General features: G+C 54.0%; 5 protein-coding genes across 5 annotated transcripts; 1 reads left to right on the top strand and 4 right to left on the bottom strand.

The window, feature by feature from the left end:
* Positions 1 to 3,934: 3,934 nt before the first annotated feature.
* Positions 3,935 to 5,065, bottom strand: GCG54_00010975 (DNA-3-methyladenine glycosylase; the record flags this gene model as incomplete). The annotated part of the gene is made up of 1 exon (XM_045410885.1): positions 3,935 to 5,065. The coding sequence occupies one exon, from the start codon at positions 5,063 to 5,065 to the stop codon at positions 3,935 to 3,937; it is 1,131 nt and encodes a 376-aa protein (XP_045267943.1).
* A 4,025-nt stretch (positions 5,066 to 9,090) lies between these two features.
* On the top strand, positions 9,091 to 10,585 carry GCG54_00010974 (Mannan polymerase II complex ANP1 subunit; the record flags this gene model as incomplete). Its single annotated transcript, XM_045410884.1, has 5 exons — positions 9,091 to 9,263; positions 9,396 to 10,024; positions 10,077 to 10,205; positions 10,255 to 10,389; positions 10,437 to 10,585. 5 exons carry the CDS (start codon positions 9,091 to 9,093, stop codon positions 10,583 to 10,585), a joined length of 1,215 nt encoding a protein of 404 aa, XP_045267942.1.
* Positions 10,586 to 14,846: 4,261 nt separating this feature from the next.
* GCG54_00010973 (uncharacterized protein) lies at positions 14,847 to 15,332 on the bottom strand (the record flags this gene model as incomplete). The annotated part of the gene is made up of 2 exons (XM_045410883.1): positions 14,847 to 15,086; positions 15,195 to 15,332. 2 exons carry the CDS (start codon positions 15,330 to 15,332, stop codon positions 14,847 to 14,849), a joined length of 378 nt encoding a protein of 125 aa, XP_045267941.1.
* A 745-nt stretch (positions 15,333 to 16,077) lies between these two features.
* GCG54_00010972 (putative ubiquitin carboxyl-terminal hydrolase 3) lies at positions 16,078 to 19,099 on the bottom strand (the record flags this gene model as incomplete). The annotated part of the gene is made up of 5 exons (XM_045410882.1): positions 16,078 to 17,106; positions 17,159 to 17,321; positions 17,375 to 17,481; positions 17,528 to 18,394; positions 18,446 to 19,099. The coding sequence occupies 5 exons, from the start codon at positions 19,097 to 19,099 to the stop codon at positions 16,078 to 16,080; spliced, it is 2,820 nt and encodes a 939-aa protein (XP_045267940.1).
* Positions 19,100 to 20,000: 901 nt separating this feature from the next.
* On the bottom strand, positions 20,001 to 22,164 carry GCG54_00010971 (uncharacterized protein; the record flags this gene model as incomplete). Its single annotated transcript, XM_045410881.1, has 2 exons — positions 20,001 to 22,021; positions 22,077 to 22,164. The coding sequence occupies 2 exons, from the start codon at positions 22,162 to 22,164 to the stop codon at positions 20,001 to 20,003; spliced, it is 2,109 nt and encodes a 702-aa protein (XP_045267939.1).
* Positions 22,165 to 26,623: the final 4,459 nt, after the last annotated feature.

Raw genomic sequence — 26,623 nt, 5'->3', positions numbered from 1 at the left:
AACCCAGGACCCATTGGGCAATGCCAATAATTGTCCTGCTTCCCACCGTTCTGGCGAGATTTGAACGTCTTGGTTTCTGGCTTAGCTCCGTCTATCGGGAGCCACTTTGGTGCATCCAGGGGCAAGGGGTTGAGATGAAGAGTGGAGGGTGGGGTGCGCACTAGCAGAAAAGAGGGGGTGGCTGTCGCAAAGATGACAGACAGACACAAACCTGCTGAACAAAGGTCGCTGTGGTGTCAATGCTAGGCTTCAAAGTCAATGGGCAGCGCAACAGTCAGCCAAAACTCTTTTTCGCTGCAGTTGACTGACTTGACAACCGTATCCTACATAGGACGAACTGCAATGACGAGGTGAAAGAGGAGTCGAGACTTTTCCATGCAGGAATTTCAACACGCGGGCCATCGTCATAAAACTACATTGCTCCTGTACGACGCAGCAACTTACGACGAAAAATCTAGTCAATGCACAATCGACCGACGGGCCCGGAACCAAACCTTGAACTTATTGATTTCTTGTGCAGGATACTCGCCCATCTTCGACAACAACACACCGACAGCGACCAGAAAAAAAATAACAGCAATCAAGACGCTGGTCGCCTCCACCGATCGCTGTCTGTACCTTACATGAATTGCAACATCGTTCCCTGTATCAGTAGGGACCGGCATCCATATCAGGAGAATGGAGGAAAGCTAAGGACCGACGGACTCTTCGCCGCTCCAGTTATCCGCAGTTTTCTTGGACAGCGACTGGCGGCTCTCAAACACAAACCTTGCCAAGGTCAGACGCGATAGACAAGCTGGACTGGCCGGGTGCCCACTGCTGGCCACTCTGAGACTCTGGCACTGCTGCCAGAGGGGGTCGGCTGCGCCTGAGGCCCCATCAGACGCACATTGCCTGCGCCGGGACTTCCTCTCCAGCTTCAAAAGTGTCACAAACAGCTTGAACCAAGGACTCCCCCAATCCACCCTTCTTCCCATTCCAGTACCAATCAAGACCGAGGCTGCCGAGCCAGGCCTCTTCTGGCAATCAATCTGCGGTTCGACCTTTCCTCGAGTCTATACCCCTGCCCGCCTACCGCCGTTCTGCGCGCCGCTGCTCGATGGGCCAATCGACCACAACAGCAAGCAGCCCCGAAACCTGTCGCTCGAATCATCGAACAAAAACCCAGCGAACCGTCCATCCCCATGATCCATCGTTGATCCCGTCGGCCTCTATCCCGGTAAGAGGCCGTCGAAATTCGAAAAATGGTGTCAAACCTGCACCAAGTACAGTGCAACTGCCAGCAACTACCGGCCGCCGCGGACAGGACCAGGCAAGCTGAATAAAAAACCATCCGTTCGCTAACACAACAACCTTCAACAATTCATCCACAAAATGTTTCATCTTGTCGCCAGTCTGCCGTTTTGATTGATTAGACCATCATTTCAGGGCTGCCAGCACCACATTCACCCGAGGCACTCGATGACGCAGTTGCTCGGCCATTCGAATGGCGATGGGCAGAAGCCGTGGCCTGGAACTGCAGCTGCTGCTGGACGACGAGGGTTCGCAAAGAAGCAAGTCTCTAACGGATTCAAATATCGGCTCAATCTACATACGGTCGGCTCCAAATCAGCACAAGCAACCGTTCGCACAATATCAAATCATGGATCGTGACCTCCCCGGCCCTGCTCATAAAACCGGCCCCCGGGACACCACCAACAACAGCAAGAAAAAAAAAAGTTGGTTCGAAGGCTGTGCTGATAGCGCGACGCGTCCGACAGGAACTTGGAGACCCGGAACACTTTGCGCTGCAGGTTGTCATTCGTTCAGACGCAGCGCTGCCACTAACGGGAAGTCAGTGTGGGCGGGCCGGGGTCCGTCCGCTGCAGCTGGCATTCTGCACTTGAACGCCCTCCCTGCGCTGCTGCAGTGTTGTCAGTCTATCCCATCTGCGGTGCAGCGACTGTGCATCGACTGTGCAGCAGTGAGGCGCTGGACGAGACGGCGTACATACCCGGCACCAACCACAGAAGCGATACGAGACCCCAAAACCACCATTGCCAGCACCACACATCGCATTATGTCGCTGATTCTCGCGTCACTAGCCACTTCAACACGCTTCTTTCGGCGACGCTAAAACTGTCCAAGAACGCGCCAGCGCGCATCTCGATTCTCAGCAGCGAGCCCGGCATATCTCTTGCGAAGAGGCGGCTGAGCGCTGACGACAATATCGCCTCCCACCCGGCCATGTCTAGCTGATGAGGGTCGGCCCACGTACCATGGAAGTTTGCCCTGACTTTTCAGCAGCTCACGACAGCGCTTCTGTCTCTGAATGGATGGACCAACGGCTACCTCCCGGCCGTGTCCCTCCACAACGCCGTGCCGAGACCGTGGTTCAGAGCTGCATTGACTCGTCCATGGCATTCTTTTCGTTCTGCTGCCATTCCGCCCCGGCGCCAAGTGCCCGCCAGTCACCCGTCTGTCTAGTATGTCTTGCTTGTCGAAATTCGCCTCTTGGCCTCTGCGCAATTGCGAGCCAGCATCCGATATTGCCATCCAAATACAGGAGGTCGGATTGGCAGAAGCAGCAGATCCAGCGGAAAATAAACATGGACGAGATTGCGCCGCTGCAACCCATCATAATACCACATGCCAGTCTTCCTTTTCGATATCTTCTTGCCTTGGCCTCGCAGCATCTTCAAAGATTGCTGGTGCACCGTGGCTGTCGCTAGCGCCACGCCCTCGCTTTCCCTCCAGGCCCCGGCTTATCCGCGTTCATCCTGGCTCCCCCAATCTTGCAGGCGCTGCAGGGGTGTCTGCCACAGCTTCCAGGCTTTTTGGTGGCTCTGCCGTGGCTGCCGTTCCTGGCAACCGTCAACGGCACGAACGGCTCTGGCCAAACAGATGCCCTGGAGATTTCCGTACAACAGACCTGCACAGTTGATCTTCCTTCGCGGCTGATCTATATCGCGACTGGCTATTCCAACCGGCGAAATCTGGTACTGAGTCTCGTCCTCAGACGACGGTGCGGCAGATCGTCTCGGGGCCCTCATCTCTGTGATCTCACAGTCATAAGTCGCTCTCTCTATTGGTAGCCTCGCCCAGGCCTGGAAACGCCAAACAATGGACAGGCCTGACCCTGCGGCCTGTGACGCAATTGTCGGATATTTTGGTAGACATATTCGAACCGCAGCAGCTATTATGCCCAAGCCAACGAACGACGAGTTCATCCTGCGACAATACTCCAAACATCAACATCCTTGGCTGACGCTCACCAGGCTCAGCTCTGTTGTACGCAGTAAATGATGTTGTTCGCGGCTAGCCCGCGTGGGGATGCACTTCTCCAATTCCTGCCACGAGCCGCCTTTTTCGTGCCTTTATCCGGGCCGCGGCAGCTATATGCCGTCGCCCTTCCGCACGTGCGATGCTATTTGTTTGCGGCGCTCGTGCAGTGCGCCGTTCAAGGCGCAACCCGCCTCGCAAACTTCACACACAACTGCGCCGATTGCAGTCTGGGGTTGAGAGGTGTGGCCTGCTGACTCGGGGAAAAAAACCCTGGGGGGCAAGGCTAATTCTGACTGTCACGCGAGGAGGCTAGGTGATGTCCAAAAGCTTGTTTACATCGGGAACCCAACTTCGCCAAAGAATAACATGGGTTGACACCTATACGAACAGAGTTGTCCGTCAGTCCTCTCAACTCAATCCCAAAAGGCTTAGATGACTCGGGTCCCTCAGCCTTGGGGGATCACTCCGACGATTTCCGCCTCCCGTTTTGGGGCCCGGGGCAGGAAGATCAGAGCCAGAAATTCTCGTATTAACGGGACTTCGTATTGCTGAACAACTCCACACAAGTCAAATTATGGCATCCGCAACTGGAGATGAACACAACGAGACGACCCGAGCTTCGGGTTAATATTGATGGGGAAAAGGAAAGCTTGACAGGCAGCTAGCTGCCTTACTCCAGTGTGCTTATATCGGTCTCCTCCACCCGCCACATGTACCACATAAAGACGCTCCGGTACGGCGCAAAGGGGCTCGCCATCTCGGCCATCTCCTTCTCGCTCATGTACTTCCACTTCCCGCCCTTGGCCTTCAGCTTGGCCACGTCGCGGCCGACGAACGCCGCCATGCCCCTCTGCACACCGAGGTCGCCCAGCGAGAAGACGTCCATCCTCTTGAGCCCGAAGCAGGCGAACATCTCGACGGACCACAACCCCAACCCGCGAACCGCAATGAGCTTGTCCCGGACCTCTTCATAGGGCGCCTCGGCCAGCATCGTGGCCGTCAGCTCGCCGCTCGCGAACTTCTCGGCCAGCCCCTTGACGTACTCTGCCTTGCGCTGTGACAGGCCGGCGGTGCGCAGGCGCTCGATGGAGGCAGGGGCTACTTCCGAGGGCTGGGGGAACTTCTTCTTGGGCTCCTCCCCGTTGGCTTCGTCGGCGAAGAGGGCGATGAACTTATTCTTGATGGATCTTGCGGCGGCGCCGGAGACTTGCTGCGAGATGATGCCGCTGCAGAGGCTTTCGAAGGGGTCAATCTTCTCAGCCAGTCCTTCCGGCGAGAAGACGCGGCAGTAGTTCTTCTCAATGAGCGGCTTCATGCGGGGATCGACCTGGATGAGATGACGGCAAGCCTCCTCTAGGATGTTGGCCGTCGTCGTCCGCTTCCCAGTGGCAGGAGCGTTAGCTGCCTTGGTTGGCGACGGTGCCTCGATGGGATCAGAGGCGAGCACCCGCGAGGTCTCGGGCGAGATGACCGGCGCGTTCGTCGTCTTCGGGTCCGCCAGCCTGTTGACCGCCCTCGACTTGGGCTTCGCGGTGCCGTTGATCCTCTCCGCAATGATACCCACCGCGCTCGGCGTTGGCGTCATCGGGGGCGGCAGCACGGGGGTGACCGGAGCCGCGGCGGCCTGCGAGGCCCGCTTTCGCGGAGGGGTGACCGGATCTGAGGACGGAGCGACTGCATCGATGGGAGGTGCTGCGGGTGTCTTCCTCTTGCGGCTCTGATTGGGCGGGGGCTTGACTGCAGGCGACGGGACTTTTATATCTGGCTGAGCGCTGAGCCGCGCTGAGCGTCGGGTCGCCATGGTTTGTGATGTCTTTGATGACGACGAGTACAGCGCGGAGTGACTTTTTAAGAAATTGGGGCTTCTCGCGGTAAATTGAAGACGGCCAGAGGTAAGGACCGAGTTGCGATGTGAAGATATCAAAAGACCGGTTGCCCGTGCAAGTTGGCGAGAGTTCGGTAAGCAACGGGGCAGGCACAGCTTCATTCGAGGGCCATTGGCTTCAGCTCAAGAGATTGCGAGAGCGTGAGCACAATTATCTTTCCACAGGTCAACATCAGACGGCGAGGCAAAACGTGCGATGTTGCGAAAAAGACAGTTTGGTCTGCGGTGATGTCGTTGTCATTCACAGCAACGGAGATGGCGAATAGGTTCAGCCGCTACGCCCTTGCTTTGTCATCCGGGGTTTTGGGGGTAAGAGCCAGGTGAGGTAGGTTACCGATGACAGCGCTTGCCTTGGGAGGTAAACCTGCTTGCCTCAAATGCTGACAGGCAAACGCCTGGCTTACTTAATCCCGTCCGATAGATGTCACGCGAGAATAGGTAAGGAGCAGAAGGTTGTCCACGGTCTTTTTCTCATCATCGAATTTGACATGGCTTTTGTTCAGAGTCTCCGATATGGGTGGTGATGTGATCAGAAAACATGCGTATCGGCGCGCACTTTATCCGTGTCGGGCGTTCCGATTTCCATTGTCCATCTACCACGTAGAAGAAATTGCCTTGTCCGGGGAGGAACCTACATGATGAATTTTGGTACAAATGGAGGGGACCTTTTCCACATGTTCCACCATCGCGGACCTGTCGATGTACCATAGTATGTGGCATGTTGCTATATTTATTAAGGATGATGGATCGACGTCAATCGGCCGCGCCGGCTGTTGGGGACTACTTGCGGGGAGCGGTATCCGTATCCGCAGCCGGGTCCGCCGCTGGCTGCAGGTCCTTTGGGTGTCGATACCAAGTAATTACGAACTTGCGTGGGGGAAAGGGTAGCCACTCCGCTCGTGTTCAAGTCCTGCAATGCATTGCAATGCGACCACACTGTCTGATATGATCCGGTTGGGTGATCAAATGATATCAAGTTTTGCCTCTCGTCTGATTTCTTTCGCCTCACGGTTGTCGTTGTAACCTGGTGTGCAGCAGCAGCACGATTGACGACGGACGGAAATGTGGGGGAGGAGGAAGCCCACGTTCGTCGTCATGCTCTCTGATGATGGCGGATGACGACGACTTTTTGCATGCTTCAGCGTACGGATATCTGCTCCATCTTTCAGCGGGGTTCTGGAGGCCTGGGAACTACTGGAGAGCGATGGAGAAGCATTGTTCCTCCCGCTGTCTGTGTCCCAGAGTCCAGTCGCAAGCGATTGTTCGGTAGAAGGGGGGAGTCGTCAGGCCACCGCAGGAGATGGCAGAGGCTTCTCCAGTTTTCTTCTTTTTTGGTGGTGACGCGAGTGATATGGGTGGCATTGTGGCGATCGCGTGCGTGTCGCGCGTGGGAAAGAGTGTGGGATTGGAGATTTTAATCATGATCCTTGCCTGCCTGGTCAATGTGTTCCTCCTTCCCCTCTCGCTTCGTGTGGCTTTCGACTGTTTGCTTGGCCGGCTACGCCCAGTGCCAATGTGTTCCCCTTTTTTGATCGTCATGTTTTCTCTCTCTGAGACCGCCTAGAAATGAAATCTGGGCTGCAGCTTTGAGGGGTTCTCATTAGGTCATTAGCACACGCAGAAAGAGATAAATGTCTCGACCTCCCTTTGCTCGCACCGTAGGTACAGTAGTGCGGCATGCACGAAGAGCTTGAACGGTGAAATGTGCCGTGCCACAAGCGACAAGCGAGTGGCCAAGGTAATGTTAAAAAGAACAGCAAGGCCAGGCATCGGGGAAGCGCTTCCTGCGATGGTATGTGGTGCCGTGACATCGGATATTGGAAGAAGCAAGGGTGGAGCTGATGCTCTGCGCCCAGGCCCAGGTATCGAATGCCACGGCGCCATTTGGGGAAGCTATGCCAGGGAAGACGGAGGAGAATTCTGTGCCGCTGTATTTATTACTCGTGCCGATTCTTAATATTCCGTGTGAATAGCAACTCGTTGACTTGAGTGTCCCCTTGGACCCTGAAGATGGAGGGCGGACGGGCTGGTAGATGGCGTGCGCTTTTCGAGCTCCGTCCTTCTTTCGATGTTGCGAAGATCCTTCGAGCTGGTCTGACCACGATGGACGATTCCATGGGCGTCTGTGATCCGTGGTGCTGAGGGGAAGGGGCGCGGACTCCCCTCGGCCGGGCCATTCTTTCTGTCTCCTTCTCCCGCGGCCCCCCCTGGAGAACACTGGGGTAGGCCTGCAAGTCTTTATCCTCTCCCGTCAGATAACCATTCCTTGGCGGGCGCTGAGGTGTCTTCAGCTGATTCTCGACCATTCGCCATTGGCGACGAGGACGACGACGGGATCACACAACGATCCTGGCGATTCCTTCAGGCTGACTGACTGACTGATGGAACTGCTGTCGATGTCGCTTGTGGCTTTGCCCAACGCAGAGCGCTGGGTGGTTGATGCTGGAAAAGGGGATGAGGATGGGATGGGATGAGATATGGGCATGGAGCAAGGAAGCTTGGAACGGGGGGAGATCCAACAGGCGCAGCAGGCCAGCCCCAAGTTCCAACGTCGTTAATCCTGGCTTTTTCGCGCTGTTGGCAGGACGGGATCAAATATGTCCTGCAAATTATCCCCAATGGCGAGCTGCACGCCTGGAAGCAGCAGAGCACCTCCCGAGGGCCGCCCTCTGTCCTATGTCGCTGGGCGCGCGGAAAGAGGTACCGTGAGGTTCCGGCGCAGTCTCTCCTCTCTCCTGAGTCCAGAAGCGCTTGGCACCTCCGGCAATCTCGCCAACCGCTACCTCGAGCTTGGAATCGATACTTTGCGATACTTGTCTAGCCTGAATAAACTTTTTGGAGCATCACCATTGGCTGCGTCTTCGTATTCTCCCGCTCTGCGAACCGCGGGCTGCAGCTTCTGTGCATCCGTTCAGAGGTAACTGAGGTACCTACCTACCCTAGGTTGGGCTCGCTGCCAGCTTACCTTAGCAGCTTCCTTACTAAGGTACCTACTTGTTAGAAGAGGTCCTTCAGTGACGAAGGGCATCTGTCCTATGCCTGTGACACCTGTAATCTGTGCTCTGTGCCTGCCTAGCTTCTGCGCATCCGTGCTTGCAGGTACCTCCTCCCCCTCTGACTGGCCTGTCTGATGCGCTTCACCCTCACCATCCCAAGCCTGCCTCGACCTTGCCTCTCGCCTTAGCCTATCCCATCCAAGCCTGCCACACCAAGGTCTGTCCTCCCGGTCGACCCTTTTTTTTCGGGGGGGCTCCTTTGGCGTGGCTCCTCTCCCAATTCCCTCCCCTTCCCGCTGGGCTTACCCGAACGTCCCTCGTTCTTGTTCTCGACAAAAACTCTGGCCGAAACCATAGCGCTTCTTCAAAGAACGCAAGGTGAAGACAAGAGGATCCCCGGTTGAAAGAGCAGACTCCCCAAACTCTCTTCTCACCAACAACGCGCGACGACAACCACACGTCCAAACACTGACAAACCGCGGAATACCCATCTCTTATCAATTCCAATCGAGATTCGACTTTCGCCCAGCACCACCACCAGCCTTGGCCCACCCCCTTCTGTGAGCCTGCTGTGCTGCCACGACTGCTATCTATCGGACGACACGAAACCGCCCAATCAACCACCTCCCTTGCCCGACTCGAACTTGATCGACTCGGACCTCGTTTTTGGGGAGGCTCGTGTCACTCTTTTGCTCCGCGCGAACCTACATCACCGTCCGCCGAAGCCGCCGCTACCATCCGCGATATACTTCGCCAATACCAAGGCCGTCCGCGACCACAACGACGACTTCGACGACACCAACAACTCGTCGCACCTCGTCAACCCTCGACGAAGCTGCCATTTGGGACGCCTGCCGTGCCAAACAGATACACGACCTTTTTTTCTTTGTAAACATAGGTTTTTAGGGTGGTGTCCCAGGGCCACCCCCCATTTCAATAGGAGCCATGCTTCTCCCCAAAGGCGGTATCAACTGGAAGTCAGCCCAGGCCAGACTACCTCCCACGAGAGCGATATGGGCCATCGTCACCAAGACGCGCTTCCTTCTCCTGCTCGCCCTCACGGGCATGATTCTGCTGCTATGGCGCGGCATTCGCACGTCAGCTTCTGAGATGCAGAGGTATGTCTTTCGCGCCTTGGCAGTCAGCGCTTCGTCGGGTTTCGCGAAAAAAAAATATCGCCTGCTTCCGCGATGTGCTGCGCCGGCATTGTACCAGACGAAAGCCTGCTAACATATGATGCCCGCAAATAGCTTCTACTGCTGGGGCCCCGCGAAACCCCCCATGGAGATGTCGCTCAATGAGCAAGCTTCGTGGGCCGGCCACCTCCAGACCCCCGTCATCTTCAACCACCACGAGCCCCTGGAGATCAACCACACCTCCATCCAGCACGTCGACCTCAACCCCATCAAGTCCACCCGCAAGGCCGTCAACAACGAGGAGCGCGTCCTGATCCTTACCCCTCTCAAGGACGCCGCCCCTTACCTTTCTAAATACTTCGAGCTGATTGCCGAGCTTACCTACCCCCACCACCTGATCGACCTCGCTTTCCTAGTCGGCGATTCCAAGGATGATACACTCGCAGTCCTGGCCTCTGAACTGGATCGCATCCAGCGCCGCCCTGACAAGATCCCCTTCAATAGCGCCATGGTTGTCGAGAAGGACTTCGGCTTCGAGCTTAGTCAGAGCGTCGAGGAGCGCCACTCGTTCAAGGCTCAGGGTCCCCGAAGGAAGGCCATGGGTCGCGCCCGCAACTACCTCCTGTCCGCTGCCATGAAGCCAGAGCACTCCTGGATCTACTGGCGCGACGTCGATATCGTGGACAGCCCCAAGAAGATTCTCGAGGACTTCATTGCCCACGACACCGACATCCTTGTTCCCAGTCAGTATGCCCTAAAGTTACTAAGGAATGCATGCAGCTAACTCTGCGATAGACATTTGGTTCCACCGATACCGCGATGGCCGTGACATTGAGGGGCGCTTCGACTACAACTCTTGGGTTGAGTCTGACAAGGGCCGCAGACTATCGGCTTCCCTTGACAAGGATGTCGTCCTCGCTGAGGGTAAGAATCTTGAATCTTGAAGGTTAGCACCAAGCTTACAATTATATAGGTTACAAGGAGTATGATACTGGCCGCAGATACATGGCCAAGGAGGGTGACTGGCGCAACAATAAGGATGAAGAGCTCGACCTCGATGGCATTGGCGGCGTGAACATTCTCGTGAAGGGAGATGTCCACAGATCAGGTTGGTCTTTACGCGTCTTTGACAATGACAATTGCTAACCAGCCCAGGAATCAACTTCCCATGCTACGCCTTCGAGAACCAGGCCGAGACGGAAGGATTTGCCAAGATGGCCAAGCGTGCCGGTTACCGAGTTGTCGGTCTGCCGAATTACGTCGTTTGGCATATCGACACTGAGGAGAAGCCTGGGAACGCATGATTCTAGCGTGATCTGCATTTTCAACGTTCTTCTCTTCGCATGTACGACTTATTTCTCCGACTAATCCGCGGAATGCGGGTGACGGAACACGGCGCTGTATGACCACGTAACGATACACACACACGGTACTCAGGAGCTTTCCACGGAAAGAAGCATTTTCCGACGCCAGCTCAGAAGCTTGTTCAGGCTTTGGACAGCTGGTGGGAGGCACAGGTCTTGGTCAGATGCTCTGAATCCTCACATGTTCGACTTTCCGCTGCCCATATATCCAACTACCAAAAACACCCCATTCTCTATCTCTCTCTCTCTCTCTTTGGCTCGACATGGATTCCTTGACACGGCCAGGAAATACGAAAAGAAAATCGAAGGAATCGATGAAGCGGCTTGGTGCACTTTTGGTCGGAGAAAAACAGGCGATACATACCGCATCGAAAGGGAGGTTGTTTCGCTGTAATAGACTTGGTTAAATCACCTGCTAGCATAGGGCGGGGAGGGGAAGATCATGGTTATGCTTCCCATTATAGGAAGGGAAAGAGTCCATTATACGGCCTCCAATATTGGACCCGGGTGATGAAAGTGGCGTCGCAAATGGGAGGAGGGGGGGCCGCTTGGTGACAGTTTTCTCTATGAATGAAGTGTGATATCTAGGGTATGAGGAAACTCGGGAGTTCAAAGAGGCGTAATTTATACATTTTGTTTTGTCTCCAACTCGTGTCTTGGTAAATTTGGCGGGAAGTGGTAGTGAAGCTTGCGTAGTTGTCGTTTATTGACTGAGTCTCTGTCCAGTTATGTCCGTCTTTGCGTGTGACCGATGGAGCGGTGAGAGCCCAATCTGAACTACACAAGATCTTGCCAATGGAGACGTACCTAGGTAACATTACTCAAAGGGTTAGTTAGTCCTCTGACCAGAGAACCACAGCTTCCCTTCTCGCAAATGTGGAAATTTGGAGGTATATATATTTAGACGTCACATTTGGATTTTGAATTTTGAATTTTTTTCAATCAACTCTGCCCTCTTTGATATACGTCCAGACTTGCCATTTATCTACTAGAAGTGTTCACTTCCAGATTTCGTTGCGTCGCTGGCATGTGGCCTTCTTTCTTTCGTGTTAGAAAGTTCACATGATTTTGTATTCGGGCTTCTGAATATGTGGGCGGAGATGACGACGAAGAACGAGGGAGGCTTGGGGTTGTGTGGACTCTCGATGAAGGTACATGAGAGATTTTGAAGGATGACGTGGGGCGTAGAGACGGACATGCTTCTCTGGTGTTTTATTCGACAGATTGGATGTTGAAGCTCACATTGAAGAAAATCAAATTTGCGGTGCAGAGCCGAGGTCTTTGAATGCCGCAGAGGCTTGATTGAGGGGCATCAAGCAGTAACAAGAATAGGACAGGTTGGCGAATGATCTGTAGAGTTAAGAGTCCTCCTGGCTGTCGACTTGAGGCGGGAAACAAGGGCCGGCAGGTGGGTGGATGTCATGGATTGGATGTATTTGTATAAATATATTAGAGAAGTGGGAGTGCGGTTGAAAAGACAACACATAATGTCGTGGCTTCTGTTTAGTGGCATCTGAGCGGTGATCTCAAGTGGCGCTGGCGGTGTTGTCTGTCGAGAGCGTGAGGAGATTCCATGACGAAGACTACAAACCCTGGACATGTATTCTCTTATATTGTGGTCTGGATACACATCAGATAATGAGGGACAGGGGGAAGACTAGGGGCTGCTTCTGTCGATTGACATGAAATTATGGGATTTGAATAGGACCTGGCACTCCTTTGATTGAGGTAGTTGAAGAAGCGGGAAAACAACGAAACCAGCATTGCTGGCTTCGGTTCACACGAAAACACGAGGTTTAAATAGGTAAGGATGGCGGTGGTATGTATGCGAATCCTAACTGGCACGTATAGTGTCATAGGCATATCTATTCCAGAGCCTTTTCTATAAAAGGGCACACATGATAAGCAATGATCCGGGCTGGAAACAAGCAGGGAATGACGAACCCACTCGCTGTCGAGTGATCTATCTAGCGATATATCTCCCTCTTGATGATAGGACAACACAAAGATTACTACAGAGACCCCCAGAACCTACAAACAAGTCATTCACGATCGTTACTCATTCTGGTTGAATACTTCAAAGACGAGGATCATGGGGGATGATGAGAAAGAGGCGTTTGAGTGAGACCGAGGCGAGAGAGGATGATGTGCGGAGAAGAGCGCAGCCCAAAGTTAGCTTAGTCCTGAACTGGAGTTGCAGTCGAGAACCACCGCAATATTTGGATCGCTACTCTTCACTTGCAACGATTGTGGCTGAAGGATATTGTATGACATCTGCTACTTATAATATGCGAAAAGCGAGGAGAAGGTTGTTTTCCTGCCGCGCAGAGTGTCGGTGGCGGACTCCCTCAGCCCACCAGTTCCTCTGGTGGGAAGACACTCGTTGTAGCTCCGTTCCGTAAGAAGGCGTCTTATACTGTCCCTCTTGCGGCGAGAATAAACGCAAGAGCTGCGGGACCAGGACGAATAGAGAAAGTTTTAACGTGTAAGAGAACCTGTGGAAAAAACAAGATGCCACTCTTTGTGCTAGATTATATATGTCTACCAGCAAGTCTTACTAACTCGAAGCTAATTTAGCTCTTTTGATAGAAAGTAACAGTAAAGGGGCTTTCTCAATATACATCTGCATTTGTAGAGTGATATAATATAGACTGCTAGCACACACCTAGGTGATTTCGAGGCTCATAGTTTCAAACCGTTCGGCTCACAAATAAACTAGCAAAGGCGCATTACCCAAGGACGTAACACATAGATAGTTATGGTCATACTTTACAACAACAACGCAGACCACTATATTTCCAATCAGCTGAATAACTACTGTTCTTTCAAAGAACTATCAACCCAAAAAAGGTTATCTCATAACAATCTTTAGCTGTATATTTAGAGAGAAAACACATTATTATACGCTAAAGGCGGGGATAGATAGGGACTTCAATATGCGCTACCTGGTAGCATAGTTGCGGCGTAGAGCTCTGCCTGTGCCTGCCACGAGAAGCTCTTAAAGACACAGAGTCACGCAATGTTACCAAAGAAGCTGCGTTCGAAGAAAAAAACCCGCAACGATTTGGGTTTGGAAGCTTTTCGTTATCTCAGAAGTACATCGTTTTATATATCTTCCATTACTATGTGCACTGAGACAATAATGCTTACTGAAGTGTGTATACTAGATATCGTGATATATAGACTAGCCTATTCCGGGTCACTGATAGCACGTTCAAGAAGCTCCGCTGAGGACGCCTCTGTCACGCACGGTATCCTCCAAGAAACGGATTCGTAAAAGCCTTGTTTCTGACCTGAGTTCACCCGCAGCTAATCTTTAGTAAAGGGCCTCAATTCGTACTTTCAAACCTAGATTCATGTTACATTCTCTCCTGGTGTTTGGAAACCGCGAGTGTCCAGTGGTCGATGGGCTCCAGACGCAATGCGTATATATCTCACTCAAGGGTCTACGATGTGAGACTCGAAAGCACCCGCGAATGTGCGTGTGAGGGAAGGAATCCCTTGAATTCTGTGCGGAAACGAACGTTTGGATGATTTTGTTAGCTATCCACAGTGCAGGCTATCTACTCATAGGTTCAGGGTCACGGACGGTGTTTGCACCCATCTCCTACGTATACCATCATCCTCAGTGAACTGAACAATGACCGTGGACGACAGAGACGAGCTAGACAGGCCGTATTTCAAGTCGTCGTCTGTGGCGATGAGCATCCTAGGTTCCTGCATGTTTGTAATGCTAATTTGTAGACAATCATCAAGATGATGTATTTGTATATAAGAATGGTTTCCCCACCCTACTGAGAACGTACGGCAGGACAATGATGGTCGGCGAGGTCGGGCATCTCAATGACCGTTGGGATTCCAATAACAAACCCTGGTAATTTTGACGCGAGAATTTCAGGTATAGAGACTGATCACGAGTTAGCAACAGGTTGCGAACTGTTTCGTCCATGGACATCTTCGCTACCGGACTTTCTTCCACTATTCTGTTAGGATAATTGAAGACGGTGCCACATGAGCGGATTTGGCATCAGCAGAGTAGACACCATCGATACTTAAGCAATAGAAATTTGTAGACAAGTCCTGCATGCTATTACTGGAAGACTTTTGTCACTATGAGCATTGGCACATTCTGGATCATTGAAGGCCACAGACACACAGTTGGCCTCTCCTTTTACACCCCCCACAATCTCCCCAAAAGACATTACACAAGCCACGCATCCCCCTTCAAAACCTCGCTCCAAACCTGCCCCTCTGCCCTCGTGAACCCCCGCGCCTCCTCCACATCCGCCACGCCAAAGTTGCGCCCGTAGAGGTGGGGGAAGCACCCGCCGCCCGACGGCAGATCGTCCCACTGAATCCCCTTCTCCAGGGACGCGTAGGGCAGCTTGAGCAGGTAGAGCGTCGTGGCTGACGAGAAGAAGCGGTCGGCTGTTCCGAGGACCTTCTTGCGTGTCAGTGCTCAACTCTTTTCTTGTCTTTGCCCTCGTCTGCTTGCGCTTGAGACGCAAGCGCGTGAGCGGTATCAAGGACAAGGGAAAAAGGAAAGTACCTGTTCGGCGGTGCTCAGATGGATGAAGCCGTCGTTGCGGTCGAGGTCGGAGAGGGGGTACTCCTCCGGGAGCGGGGACGGCGGCGCCTCGGGTACGATTTTGTAGAGGTACTTCGGAAGAGTGGACGGGGCGGGCATTTTCGCGTCGGTTTGCCTTGCCAGAGAAAGAAGAGTTACAATTGGCTTTTGACGAGAGGGAACGTCAGGAGATGACGTCGAGTGGTGAAATGCCGGTGAGAGTTGAGCCTTGAGATGCGTGCTTGTGAGAGGTTTGCGTGCCCACCTCTCACCTCATCCGCAACCCCACTTCTCAGACATGAGTTGCACATGGCGTCTTCCGTGCGAGCATCCGCATTCGACTGGTGAGGCTACACACATCACAGTACGAGCAAGGAAGCATTTCATCAACGCTTTTTTGGATTCTTACAGGGACGTTTTTTGGTCCATGTCCTATCATTGATTCCTCCCTATCACTCCCCGTTTCAACCCCGCGCCGATGGCCACCATGAAGGCCCCTTGAGACTACTGAACCTTCCGCCATAACCGCCGATAGTTCATAAAAAACCTCCCCACAAGCAGATAGATAACTCTTCGACTTTTTTACTTCTTCTCCTAAGTCTCCGAGGGATGGTGAGCTCTGTCAACCAGACCGCAGGATGTAGTCAAATTAGATCGAGAATATCGCGGTACCGTTGTTGAGGCGGCCTCCCCCATTATCTCTCTTTCGCTGTGTCCATAAGACTTGCAATCTCTTGCGCCTGTGGTGTCTGTTGTGTTGAAGCGCCGCCTCGTTATTCAAACCCATCCCTACGCGCCACCCTTCTACCTCAATGCCGTGATAGCTTCTGCTTAGATTTCAGGTCCGCGCTTTTCTGTAGCTTTTTCAAACGCGTTGGTAGAACAAGAGGTAGGCAACCTTGTTGTCCTTGATGTTGTCCTTGGCCGGCTTCCCCTTGGGCACGGTCGAGCCGTTGCCATTCGCGACAGCGCTCCACTTCTTGTCGCCCTTATCTCCGCCCTTCGCGGAGGCGGTAACCTCCTTCCAACCATCACCCTCATCTTCGTCTGCCATGGCACCGAAGCGGTTCGTGGATGCGTCCCGTGAAGACGCTCCTGGACGAGAGCTATCCTTGGCCTCTTCCTCCGCACCAGCTTCAGCTACGTCCTCGCTACGGACGCGACGGATGACAGTATCGTCTAGTCGGATCCATTCATTTTCGTCTTGCCGTCTGACATCGACCGTGTAGTGACCACCGTTGGCCTGCTTGCCATGGTGGTAGACAACACCAGTAAGTCTGTACTTCGGCATGCCTGCTCCCTCGGCGATGAGCGCATTGCGGCGTCTCTTCGACAGAACTTCTGCAGGAAGCTGCAAGTCGAGCGGGTAGCCGACCTTCTTGCCGATCTTGGTAGTTCCCTCCGTGTCGAACTTGAAGCGCTTGAGGTGGAGAATGAGAATTGGTGGTAGGGTCTCGATCAAGGTTTGCTTTGTCATGGGCGCGGCGTCGCCCTGGAGTCTTTCAGGGAGTGTCAAGCCCCTGACAGCATCCACAACGTTGTTGATGTACGGCGCACCAATGTCCAGCTGCAAAGACTGGAACGGCTCCGTGGTTACCGAATCCTTGACGCCAGGACGACGGAGCTCTGATCGATACTGTCCGCTGAACAGCCGCGTGATAGGTGTGGTCTGGCTGCCTCCGGAAGAGCGCGTCTCAACGGCCCGCTGTCTAGAACCGACCTCGAACCAACCGTCCACGCCATCTTGAGACTCAGCGACGCTCGCTGCTGAAGACGTAGGACGTACTTCAGGGGCACCGTTCGCTGTTCCGCTCGACATCACCTGCGCACACTCCTCGTCGATCGCGTTCAAAATCAGACCGAGGAATTCCTGGGCATCCTGCTGATGTCCTCGCTGCTCGATAATTAGACGTGAAGATGCAACAGGCTATAGGGCTACCACGTACTCTCATGCTGGCAAAGGCTGGAAGGGGCTGAATGGCCTTGTAAACGAACTCCGGAATGAACGAGTCGCCGTATTGCTCCAATTGCTCATTTTTGAGCTTCTTGCGAAGCTTCTCGACAGAATCTGTCGAATCGATGACGCGGAACTCCCTCATAAACATGATCCTGGCAGCATGTCAGCTAACAAAGTTTGGTAAGCAATTGAGGCCAAGACTCACATGGCGTCGATTACGGGCGTGTCACTCTTGAATTTGTGAACAGCCCTTTTGCTGACTTGATCGAGGAAATCATAGAATGGTACGCAGAAAAGAAGAACTTGCAAAACCTACGACAGTCAGCAAAGAGACAATGTCGACGATGTAAGTACCCACTGAATTCATGTAACACATATTTCCAGTGTTAATCAGGCCTCTCGGCTCGATGAACTGGACCTTGGAAAGACTGCCCACGCGGAAGTCCTGGATAGCACCAGCCAGCGAGTTTGCATTTCCAGCAGAAAAGGTGGACGCGGCACCGTTGACGGTTTCACCTCCGTTGGTGCTCGCTCCATTGGCCGGTGCTGAGGTGGTTGGACCGTTGGCATTGGGTTGTGCTTTAGGGGCAGCTGCCGCAGCAGCAGAGAAAAGACCGCTCCAAGTCTTAGGGGCCGCCTTGGCAGGTGCCGCGGATTGGGCTTCAACCTTCTGCTCGGTGTCAGTGGCCGCTGCCGCTGCCGACTCCTCCGCAGACTTCTCCTGGGCAGCAGACTTAGCCTCCTCCGGCTTGGTAGTGCTCGCGGGCTTCGCCTCCTTAGGGCTACTCTTCGGAATGACTGGCACGACAGGAACAACTGGGACAGCAGGCCGGGAGGTGTTGGAGCTGCTAGTCGTGGGCCTCGCGTTCTCCTTCGAGATGGCCTTGGGGCTGCCGTCGATTGAGACTGCGGTCGCGGACCTGTCGCTCTCCTTAGGAACTTCAGATGCCGCTGACTCTGCCCTTAGGGTAACACTTTCGGTCTCGGCGTCCGTGGAGTTATCAAGGGGCGCCTTCATAGGTGTCGAACCCGTGACTTCAACATCGGTGGCCGCGTCCGTTGCATCTTCCTTCGTAGCTTGATTTAGTTCCGCTTGATCCACACTGCTCTGTGCCATGGGCTGAAGCGTGACGTTTTTCGCGCTTGAGCTCATCAACCTTCTTCGTCGTCTTGATTTCGGAGCTCTCTTGGGGAAGGGTCCTTGAGAGGAAGGCGTCCAGGGCAACTATGGATCGTCAGCAAAGAAGTCCGAGGCGATTGCTCTGAGAAAACTCACAGGTGCACGGAAATGTTCGGCCGGTTTGGGAAGCTCCGGGCTCTGGGGGGTCTGAGGAGTCAGAGGAGTCTGGGGAGCAGGCGCCGCGGGTTGAAATGACTCAGCCACTGGCTTGAAGGGCTCGGCCACGGGCTTGAGGGGCTCAGCAATAGGCTTGAAGGGTTCGGCCGCGGGTTGGAAAGGCTCGGCAACTGGTGTCAACACTGGAGGCTCTGGAGTCTGGTGAATAGAGTGAGGCTGAGGGGGCGGAGGCGATTGAACAGGCATGGCGGCAGAAATGGGAGGCGGCTGGTAGGGATTCGAAAGAGCAGGTGACGGCTGAGACGGTTGAGAGTACGGCTGGGGAACGCTGACGCCGGCCATGGGGACATACTGCTGCGGCATTGCCCGTGGTGACTGGACATATTGCTGCGGTTGTTGGTAATGCATGTAGCCAGAAGGCATGCCGCCATTCTGGTACTGGTACGGCAGCTGGTGGTAGTACGGTGCGGCGGCGTAAGGGTTCATGTAGTTGGTATGATGCATCGGCATGTGCTGATACTGCTGGTATTGCGCATACGATGGCTGATGTTGCATCCTCCGTCCTCTGCCCCCTCCAGGCCCGCCGCTCATGTCGACACCACCGCCAGCTCCCGGCCCACCACCCCCCGGCATGGCTTGCCCAGCCGGCAGATGACGATTGTTCATCCTGCCGGCTTGGGAGTTGTGTATTTGCAGTGATCGTCCACGGCTGGAACTATCACTGCCCGTTGGATCTGCGGCTTTCTTGGAAGCGGCTGTCGGCGCGGTCGCAGTGGAGGCGTCGACAGCTTCGGCGGAGTTCGACGTTCGTTTTGCTTCGATGGAAGGCGCGGTTTCTTCGCGTCGGGTGCGCGATGGCAGTTGGAGAGAACCGGCAAACTCTGGAGTGTCGTGTGTCGCCTCCTCTTTTCGGTTTGACGTTCTCGAAGCCGGAAAAGTACACAGGTGCCCTGACTCAAAAGTGGATCAGGACCGAGATGTCGCTTGAGCAAGCACGGAATGCGCCGCGGAAGAGGAAGCCGCGAAGGAAGGCGGTCGCAGTGTATCAGCAACGACCGGAGCAGCGCAGCTTCAATGCAGCTACACAGTCGCTTCCAGTTTTGGTGATGACAAAAAAATACACCGCGCGCAGGAGAGGAAGGTTGACCTGGAGCTAGCGGCCTGCGGGCTCCGGGCTTTGTTGGCGCAATGCGATTATTGCCTGAACCGAAAGCCTCGCGCACTGATCACAAAATGATCCCCGCACATTGACCTCAAGCCTCATCTTCCGTAGTTTGCCCGAAATCGGCCCCACTTTGGAGAGTTCAGCCGGTGAGCTGGGAGCTAGGGTAGGGTCCAGAGGGGGAGCTAAGAGATGAGCTTGGTCAAGCTAGTCTGTACCTATGTGAAGGTGGCCTGGTGACACTACTGACTGTATTACGAATTCTTGTTGATTCGTCTTGACGTTACTGTCTATCCTATACTTGCTGTATCGCGGTAGCTCTATCAATAATCCAAACACCGGAGGCGACAATGATAAAACAGCGCTGGGGACTCATTCATCCTTGAAAACCCACCGTCCACCTCCTCTCATCGCTTCCCGATATCTTTCTTGAATCATTTGCTTTTCTCGCTTTTCAAACTCTGCCTTCTCGGCCTGTACCTCCTGAGTGTTGGGAAAGTCCACGTTCCAAAATCCTTCAGGAGACGCTCGCCGAGCATACCGATGACGATGCTTGCCCAACTCATTGGCTAGCTGCCATGTCTTGGCTTCCACCCAGAGATTTTCCTTCTCCGGCTTCGACATTCCCCAGACGGTACTGATTCTATCTCCCAGAAAGTCTTCGAACAGTTTGTTGTCTGATGCTGTGGTGCGATCGGCGCTGTTCTTCTGGGCGAGGGCCATTGCCCGAAAGTGCGGCCCGCAGCAATTCATGTCGGTGCAGCCTGGCAGGCAAGACCTGTCATTGCCCCTGACCACCTCCGAGTATGCGTAATCAGCGCCGCCGTTGAATTTTGGATTGACTTTGAAGTCGCTCATGCGCAGATCGGCTACGGGTTTGGACCGAAGACCTGTCTTTGACGACGTCAGCGGAGTCTCAACTGTGGCTCGGTTCTTAGACGAACCACGCGTTGGACTTGGTTCTGCGGCGTCTTCAGTGCTCTTCCGACTGAAAGCGCTCCCCTTTGGCTTGTCTCGTCGCTCTTTGTTGAAAGGCAACTGCCTCCGGTCAGGAAAACGAAGGCTATCGTCATCCTCTGGATCATTGCCACGAAGTCGAGGCGCCGACCGCGTTATGGTTGGCGTCTCTTCTGATGGCGCCGTATTTAAGAGGGTACTCAAACGACCGGCGGGCTGTGGCGTGCGAAAGTTCCCACCTGCTGGCTCTTCGCGACCAGTCTTCTTGTAAGTAATGCCGTCCTCGGCAAGGCTTCTTATGCCTTGAGTGAGTCCTTTCCTGGTGGGGTTCTCGACAGCCTTCTTCTCTTGCGGATGCACGGGCATCACATTAGGGTTGACTGGCGTTAAGACCGCAGAGTTCTGAAGAGGTTTTGCAGCCGGCGTGCTGACGTTATCCGGCCTGACGGTGACCGAGTTGAAGCTCTTATCTCGATCGAGATCCGCATATCTCTTCCTCCTCGGCGTTGTGACCCTCGGTCCAAGTTCGTCCAAATCCATACTTTCCTGGATCTGGGTGGAAGGCAAGCTGTTAGAAAGCCCGGAACTTTCGATTTTGATTCTGGTCCGCGTGGTTTGATCAGTGACCTGGTCGTCCGCACGCTTTCTCTTCCCAACTGAGCGCTCCGAGACAAAAATAGGGCCATCGGAAGAGGGCTCGGACTTGACGAGAACCTCTGTCGTGACATTGAAATCTTGCCTCAAGGGAGGGAGAGTCTGCTCATCGGCGTCTTTACCGCTCTCTGTCGTTTCTCTATCGCTCGTGTGTCCTGAGGGCAGATTTCCTTCGTCTCGGGGTGGATCTGCTGGAGGATCAGGCTGTGCAGCCAACTGAGGTTCCACAGCTCCATTTGCTTGATCAGGTTCCGCACCAGAATCTGCGGTGAAGCTTGGGGTTGCAGCCGCACGAGGCCTGCTCGGCTCCGATGCGGATTCAAATGCAGGTGTAGGGTCGATTGACTGTCCATGCCTGTCCTCGATTCTTTTGATCTTAGCCTCCAAGGATGTTGAGTATTCGCCCCATTGCTTGATCAGATCCTTCTGCTTCTGGTACTCTGCCTTCAACAGCTTGAAGTTCTTGTTTAAGGCGTTGTACCTCCTGAGAACTTTGTGGCTCTCGTGTAGAACCCGCTCCACGTCATTCTCCTTATCGGATGATTCAACTGGTGTAGGATCTGTGTTTGTAGCTTTGTCCTGTACAGAAACGTTGGGACGAGGTGTACTTCTTGGCGATTCGGTGTCGCGGTTCTGATGGTGGAATCGCAGCAATTTGTTTCTGAGCGACGAGTTATCTTGCTCCAGCCGATCAATGTACTCAGAGCGAGACCTCAAAATGTCCAACTCTTCCCGCAACGACTCGTTCCGCTCCAAGTCCCTCTGTTTCCTCTTTTCAAGCTCTGCGTGCGTGGTCAGCGGTCGTTGCAGGCCATTACGTCAGGATTGTTGACATACCAGTGTCAAGCGCCTTGCCAATCGACCCGCGCAATGCATTGAATGCCTCTTGCACCGCAGCTCGACTCTCCGGTGAGAAGTTATCCATGATGTCCAGATGACCTCCGTCGTTTAAGCATACAGGGCGTTGTATTAACGGCTGGGCGGGGGCTGATGATGCTCAAAGGGGCTTCGCGTCTCGTTCACGCGATGTGCAGGGAAGGCGCGTCAAGGTGGCGCCCAGTCACGTGCTTAGTCATGATCCAGGGATACTAGATAGGAAAGAGCACCTAGGCTCAGTAAACTGCAGCAGCCTCAGTATCAACCATTCTGCCACCGAAAAACATCGTCATTCTCTGCAAGCTGCAAGGCAGCTCTTGACTTCAACGGTGGCTTTTCACAAGTTCCGTTTCCAAGAATCTGTACACGACCTTGCCGTCGTCTCTCACATGCCTCTGACAGCATCGGAGCCACTTCCGCAGTGAGGAGAGCTGGGCGGGGCGTGTTTATTGATTGAGCAGGCCTGCGACAGCACAATTGGTACGGTTGGCCTTGTTCGTCACCTCCAGTGGGCCTACAGAACGCGGCCACTCCGAAAGATAACGCGAATGGCGGCGCTAGGGCCGACATCGAGGACAAGCTCCTTGGTGGGCCAAGCCCCCCGACGGGAACACCTTTCCCCACGGGCCACGGCCTTCCGGCCCGGCAGCTGGTCAACGTTGAATCCCCCCGGTGAATGATCGTCATGTTACGACATCGCTAGTAGGGCCAGGCACGCCTTACCAGTATCGCATGCTATCAAGGAGATGCGCTCTCTCGATAGCTGGCACAGTCGGCCCCTGGCGCAGCGAGAGGGACGAAACTGTGATGGCCTCGATTCTGGAACTGCGTCGTTCAGCAGTCAGCTCGTCAATGACTAGATCATTGCTGCGTTAGGTGCGGCAGTTCGGACAATCAAACACGGCGACGGCCCCGAACATCCTCACGAGATGTGGACAGATCCTATTTGGGAGGAATGCCCGCCAGAGGCTAGACAAGGGTCCGTTTCTGCCTCCCGGTTCGTTTTAGCCGGGCAATTCGTGCCGCCTTCGCGGAGGACCCTCCTTCGATTCCTTCCTCGAAGGATCCTACACTCAATCATCATTCGTCGCCAAGCCAAGCTTCCAGAAGAATTCTACACACGTGGCGGGCAAGTTTTCCCGACCAAGCCGATTGGCATCCAAGAGCTTCACCTCTGCGATGACATCGTTGTGGGATTTGGACTTGTTTTTCCCATCAATACCAGATGGTCAACGCGATGCGTGTCTGCAACATGCTCGCCTGGAGGAAGTCAGGGTTGCATTCCTAGCGAACCAATGCCAGTGCGCGCAGTCGTTCTGACTTGTTGTTTCCTGCATTTCTCAAAAGCCCGCGGCCTGCGGCCTCTCATGCACAATGATTGCGGCGGTATGTGGTTACATGCCGTTCTAGTGCGCCTTGGACTGCTGCACCTGCGGCCAGAAAGTGGCCACTTGCCCGGCATGTTCTCCATCCATCAGAGAATCCAGACCACACATCTTGGTCGTCTGCGAGTGCGATATCATCGGATATCTCCAGCCTCGCTCTCGCAAACCATTCAGGGCAGGTCAGCAACTCCAATTTTGTCGGGGACGACTCGTGCACGCATAAAATGAATCCATGGGAAGATTGAACAGAAGCAAATCAGTGGTTGACGATGTCTTCGCCCGTTTACTTTGCAGATATGAGGCGCAATGCACCTTGCCCCTGCATGGTCGTTGCGTAATTCCTGGCAAGAACATTCGATCGAAGATGGCTGTCGACCAACGATTGCCGCAATTTACTGGCTACGAAACAATTGAAAGGAAACAGCCCAACCTCCCCAGGGCCAGGACTTGTTTCCAGATGCTTATGCATGCGCAGCGCAGCGTACATACTGTACTGTACGGAGAGATGGCCGTTTGAGGGTATGGCCGGGTTCATCCGGTGTGGTCGACTGCTAAGCTTACCACCAACCTGAAATGGAAGAGTGGCCGAGATTGAGCACGGCAGATCTGGCTGGGTCGGAAAGTGCATCTCGATGGAACGAACCAATCCTCGGACAGGGCTCGCCTGATGCTGTGGCTTCGCTGAGGGATGCGAAACCAAAGCTCAATGGAATGAAACTCTTGGGATTTGTGCGTTAATTCCTCCAGTGAAATATCGCAGATTGAGTTCCAGGCAGGAAGGAGGTTGAAAAATACGGAGCCGACGTCAAAAGTGTGTACATGGGGGTTGGGTTTTGGCGAGGGGAGGGTGTCGATCTGGAGGGGCCGTCCAAGCCTCGGCCCAAACCTTTATCAAGAAACGAGTCCGTGAGGTGATCCGGGGTTTGTCGCCTGCCTGCGTGCTAGCCAGCCAGCCCAGCAGTGACTTGGCTTGAATAATGCAGACGTCTCTGCACGAGGAATTCTGACGCGGGAAACTTTTTTTGCATCCCTGAGCACTCGATCATTTCGTCCTTGATCTGGCTCGGAATGCTGAGCTTCTCCAACGCTGCAACTCCCCAGTATGGTTAAGGCAGGACCACAGAGAGGCATGTGCCATCCCGCCGATGCAGTAGCACCACCACCACCAGCAACCGGACCGGGACCGCGGGCAGAGGGCATACCTACAGCCGAGACCACTTAGACTTGGAATACGCGGCAAGGCGGTATATTGGACGGGAAACCTGAGGTTGTGAATGAGACATGGAGGCAGACAAACCCGACACGCACAGTGTGAGCCAAAAAACTGATGGACAAGAAAAATGAGAATCCTGCATGATGGAGGGGCAAACCGCAGATGAGATCAGCTCTCTGTTTGGCGGCCCTCTTTTCTTCACTTACACCAAGCGGTGTCTCATGACCCTGCTACGACATGTTGAGAAACCGCTTGTGGTGAGTGCTCCGAGACGTCTTTCCGTTTAACACCGCTCAATCAATGCACATGGACGACATGGACTGAATCCAAGATACATATGGCCCGGCATTCTGTCAGCCAGGCCACCAGCCCACCAGGGCAAGTGAGGGGCTGATGAAGGCTTGTGAGACAAGACTTATCAGAGCTTGCAGACTCTCAGCCTGTGATGAGGGGCTTTCAGACAGGGAGGGATGCAAGGGACGGGCCCCTCGCAGGCCCCTCACTGGCCCCTCGTAGGGATGGAAAAGGGTTTAGCGAGGCTGGGGCATCGCAATTCACAGTGTTTGGCCTACCACGGGGCCACCTGCCTGCCTCTCGGCGATTTAAATTAGTATCTGGCGCAGGGGGACCCCAGCCCGTCCGACATGCTGAATTCTCTCTCCCGCCGATTTTTTTCATGGAAGAAAAAAAATTGAATAAAAATTCGGGACGGGAGGGGGAAAAAACTGAGGGGCCACAAGAAAAAAAAAAGGGACAAAAAAAATAAGGGATAGTGCAACTAGCGAAAAGACCTAGTCCTGTGCCGCGTCATGTACTTTTTTATTTTATTTTTTATTATCATGCTGCCCATGCGGTACTTGGAGAGCAAGCCTGGCTGCGTAATAGCGGTAGGAGGCATATCCGTGGACCCGCGATGGAAAAGCAGAGAGCAGAGGCATCTGCACATTTTGCTTTCAAAAGTCAGCTGCCTTTGAGTTCTCGTCCCTGGAGTTTACTGCTTCCCCGTCGCACAAACCAGCTCAGCATTCATTTCCCGAGGGGTGGTCTTGTCCACGTCAAAACCGCCTTATCGGAAGGTTCGAGCCTGGGAGGTCGGGCACAAGCTTCGTCCCAGGTCATCTCAACTCTGGAGAACCTTCTTCTGACTTGGGTACCGATGCAGTCGCCAGTCAATTGCCCCCCTTCCGTCGTCTGTCTACCCTTAAGACCTAAGTTCTTATGAACGCGACCCCTAGCTAAAATCCAAGGTTGCTTCCGGCGCAGCGTAAGCTACTGGGCCGAAGCAACGAAGGCGAGGGCTGTTGCCTTTTTGGTACACTTCAGTCCGTGTGAGATAGGTCTGGAGACCTGGACCCGAACATCCCATCCCTATCCCCCTGAGGTGAAATGGTAGCGGCGCGTACCTACAGAGGCAAGGTAGTGTAGTCTCATTATCGGCTCCGGCTTTTGACTTGAAGGCACATCTCGGGTAACGGGGACCGCCCTCAGCTCTAAAAGCCGTACATTAGTAGCAGTCACATCAGTCCAGTCCAGCCCGGCCCAGCCAACTGTGTGCAGTGAACCGGCCAACCTAGCATCGGGTCGGACCAAGCCAAGGTAGGACAAGCAAGGCAGGCCATCTCAAGCTGGGGAAGCTGGTGGTGGGCAGGTATGTCTGATGTGATGATGGCCGGTGTCAAAAGCTGCACGTACTTGTACCGCAAGGTAGGCACGGCAAGTCATGCTGCAGCGGTTGTGAATCATGGTGACCTGCTTGCTTCTTCTGTCTTTTCCAGCCCAAGCACAAGGCAAGACAAGGCAAGGAGAGGAGACGCAGGCGATATGACAATATGGCAGAGCAGAGAACGGAAACGGCTAGACGTTCACTCGCCGCCGCCTGCCTTAGTTCTTGTAGAGTCAGGCAGTAGGTA

This window comes from Colletotrichum gloeosporioides (assembly GCF_011800055.1).
Source record: "Colletotrichum gloeosporioides strain Lc1 chromosome Unknown consensus_17, whole genome shotgun sequence".
Lineage (NCBI taxonomy): Eukaryota > Fungi > Ascomycota > Sordariomycetes > Glomerellales > Glomerellaceae > Colletotrichum > Colletotrichum gloeosporioides.
This window is presented reverse-complemented; position numbering and strand designations above follow the sequence as displayed.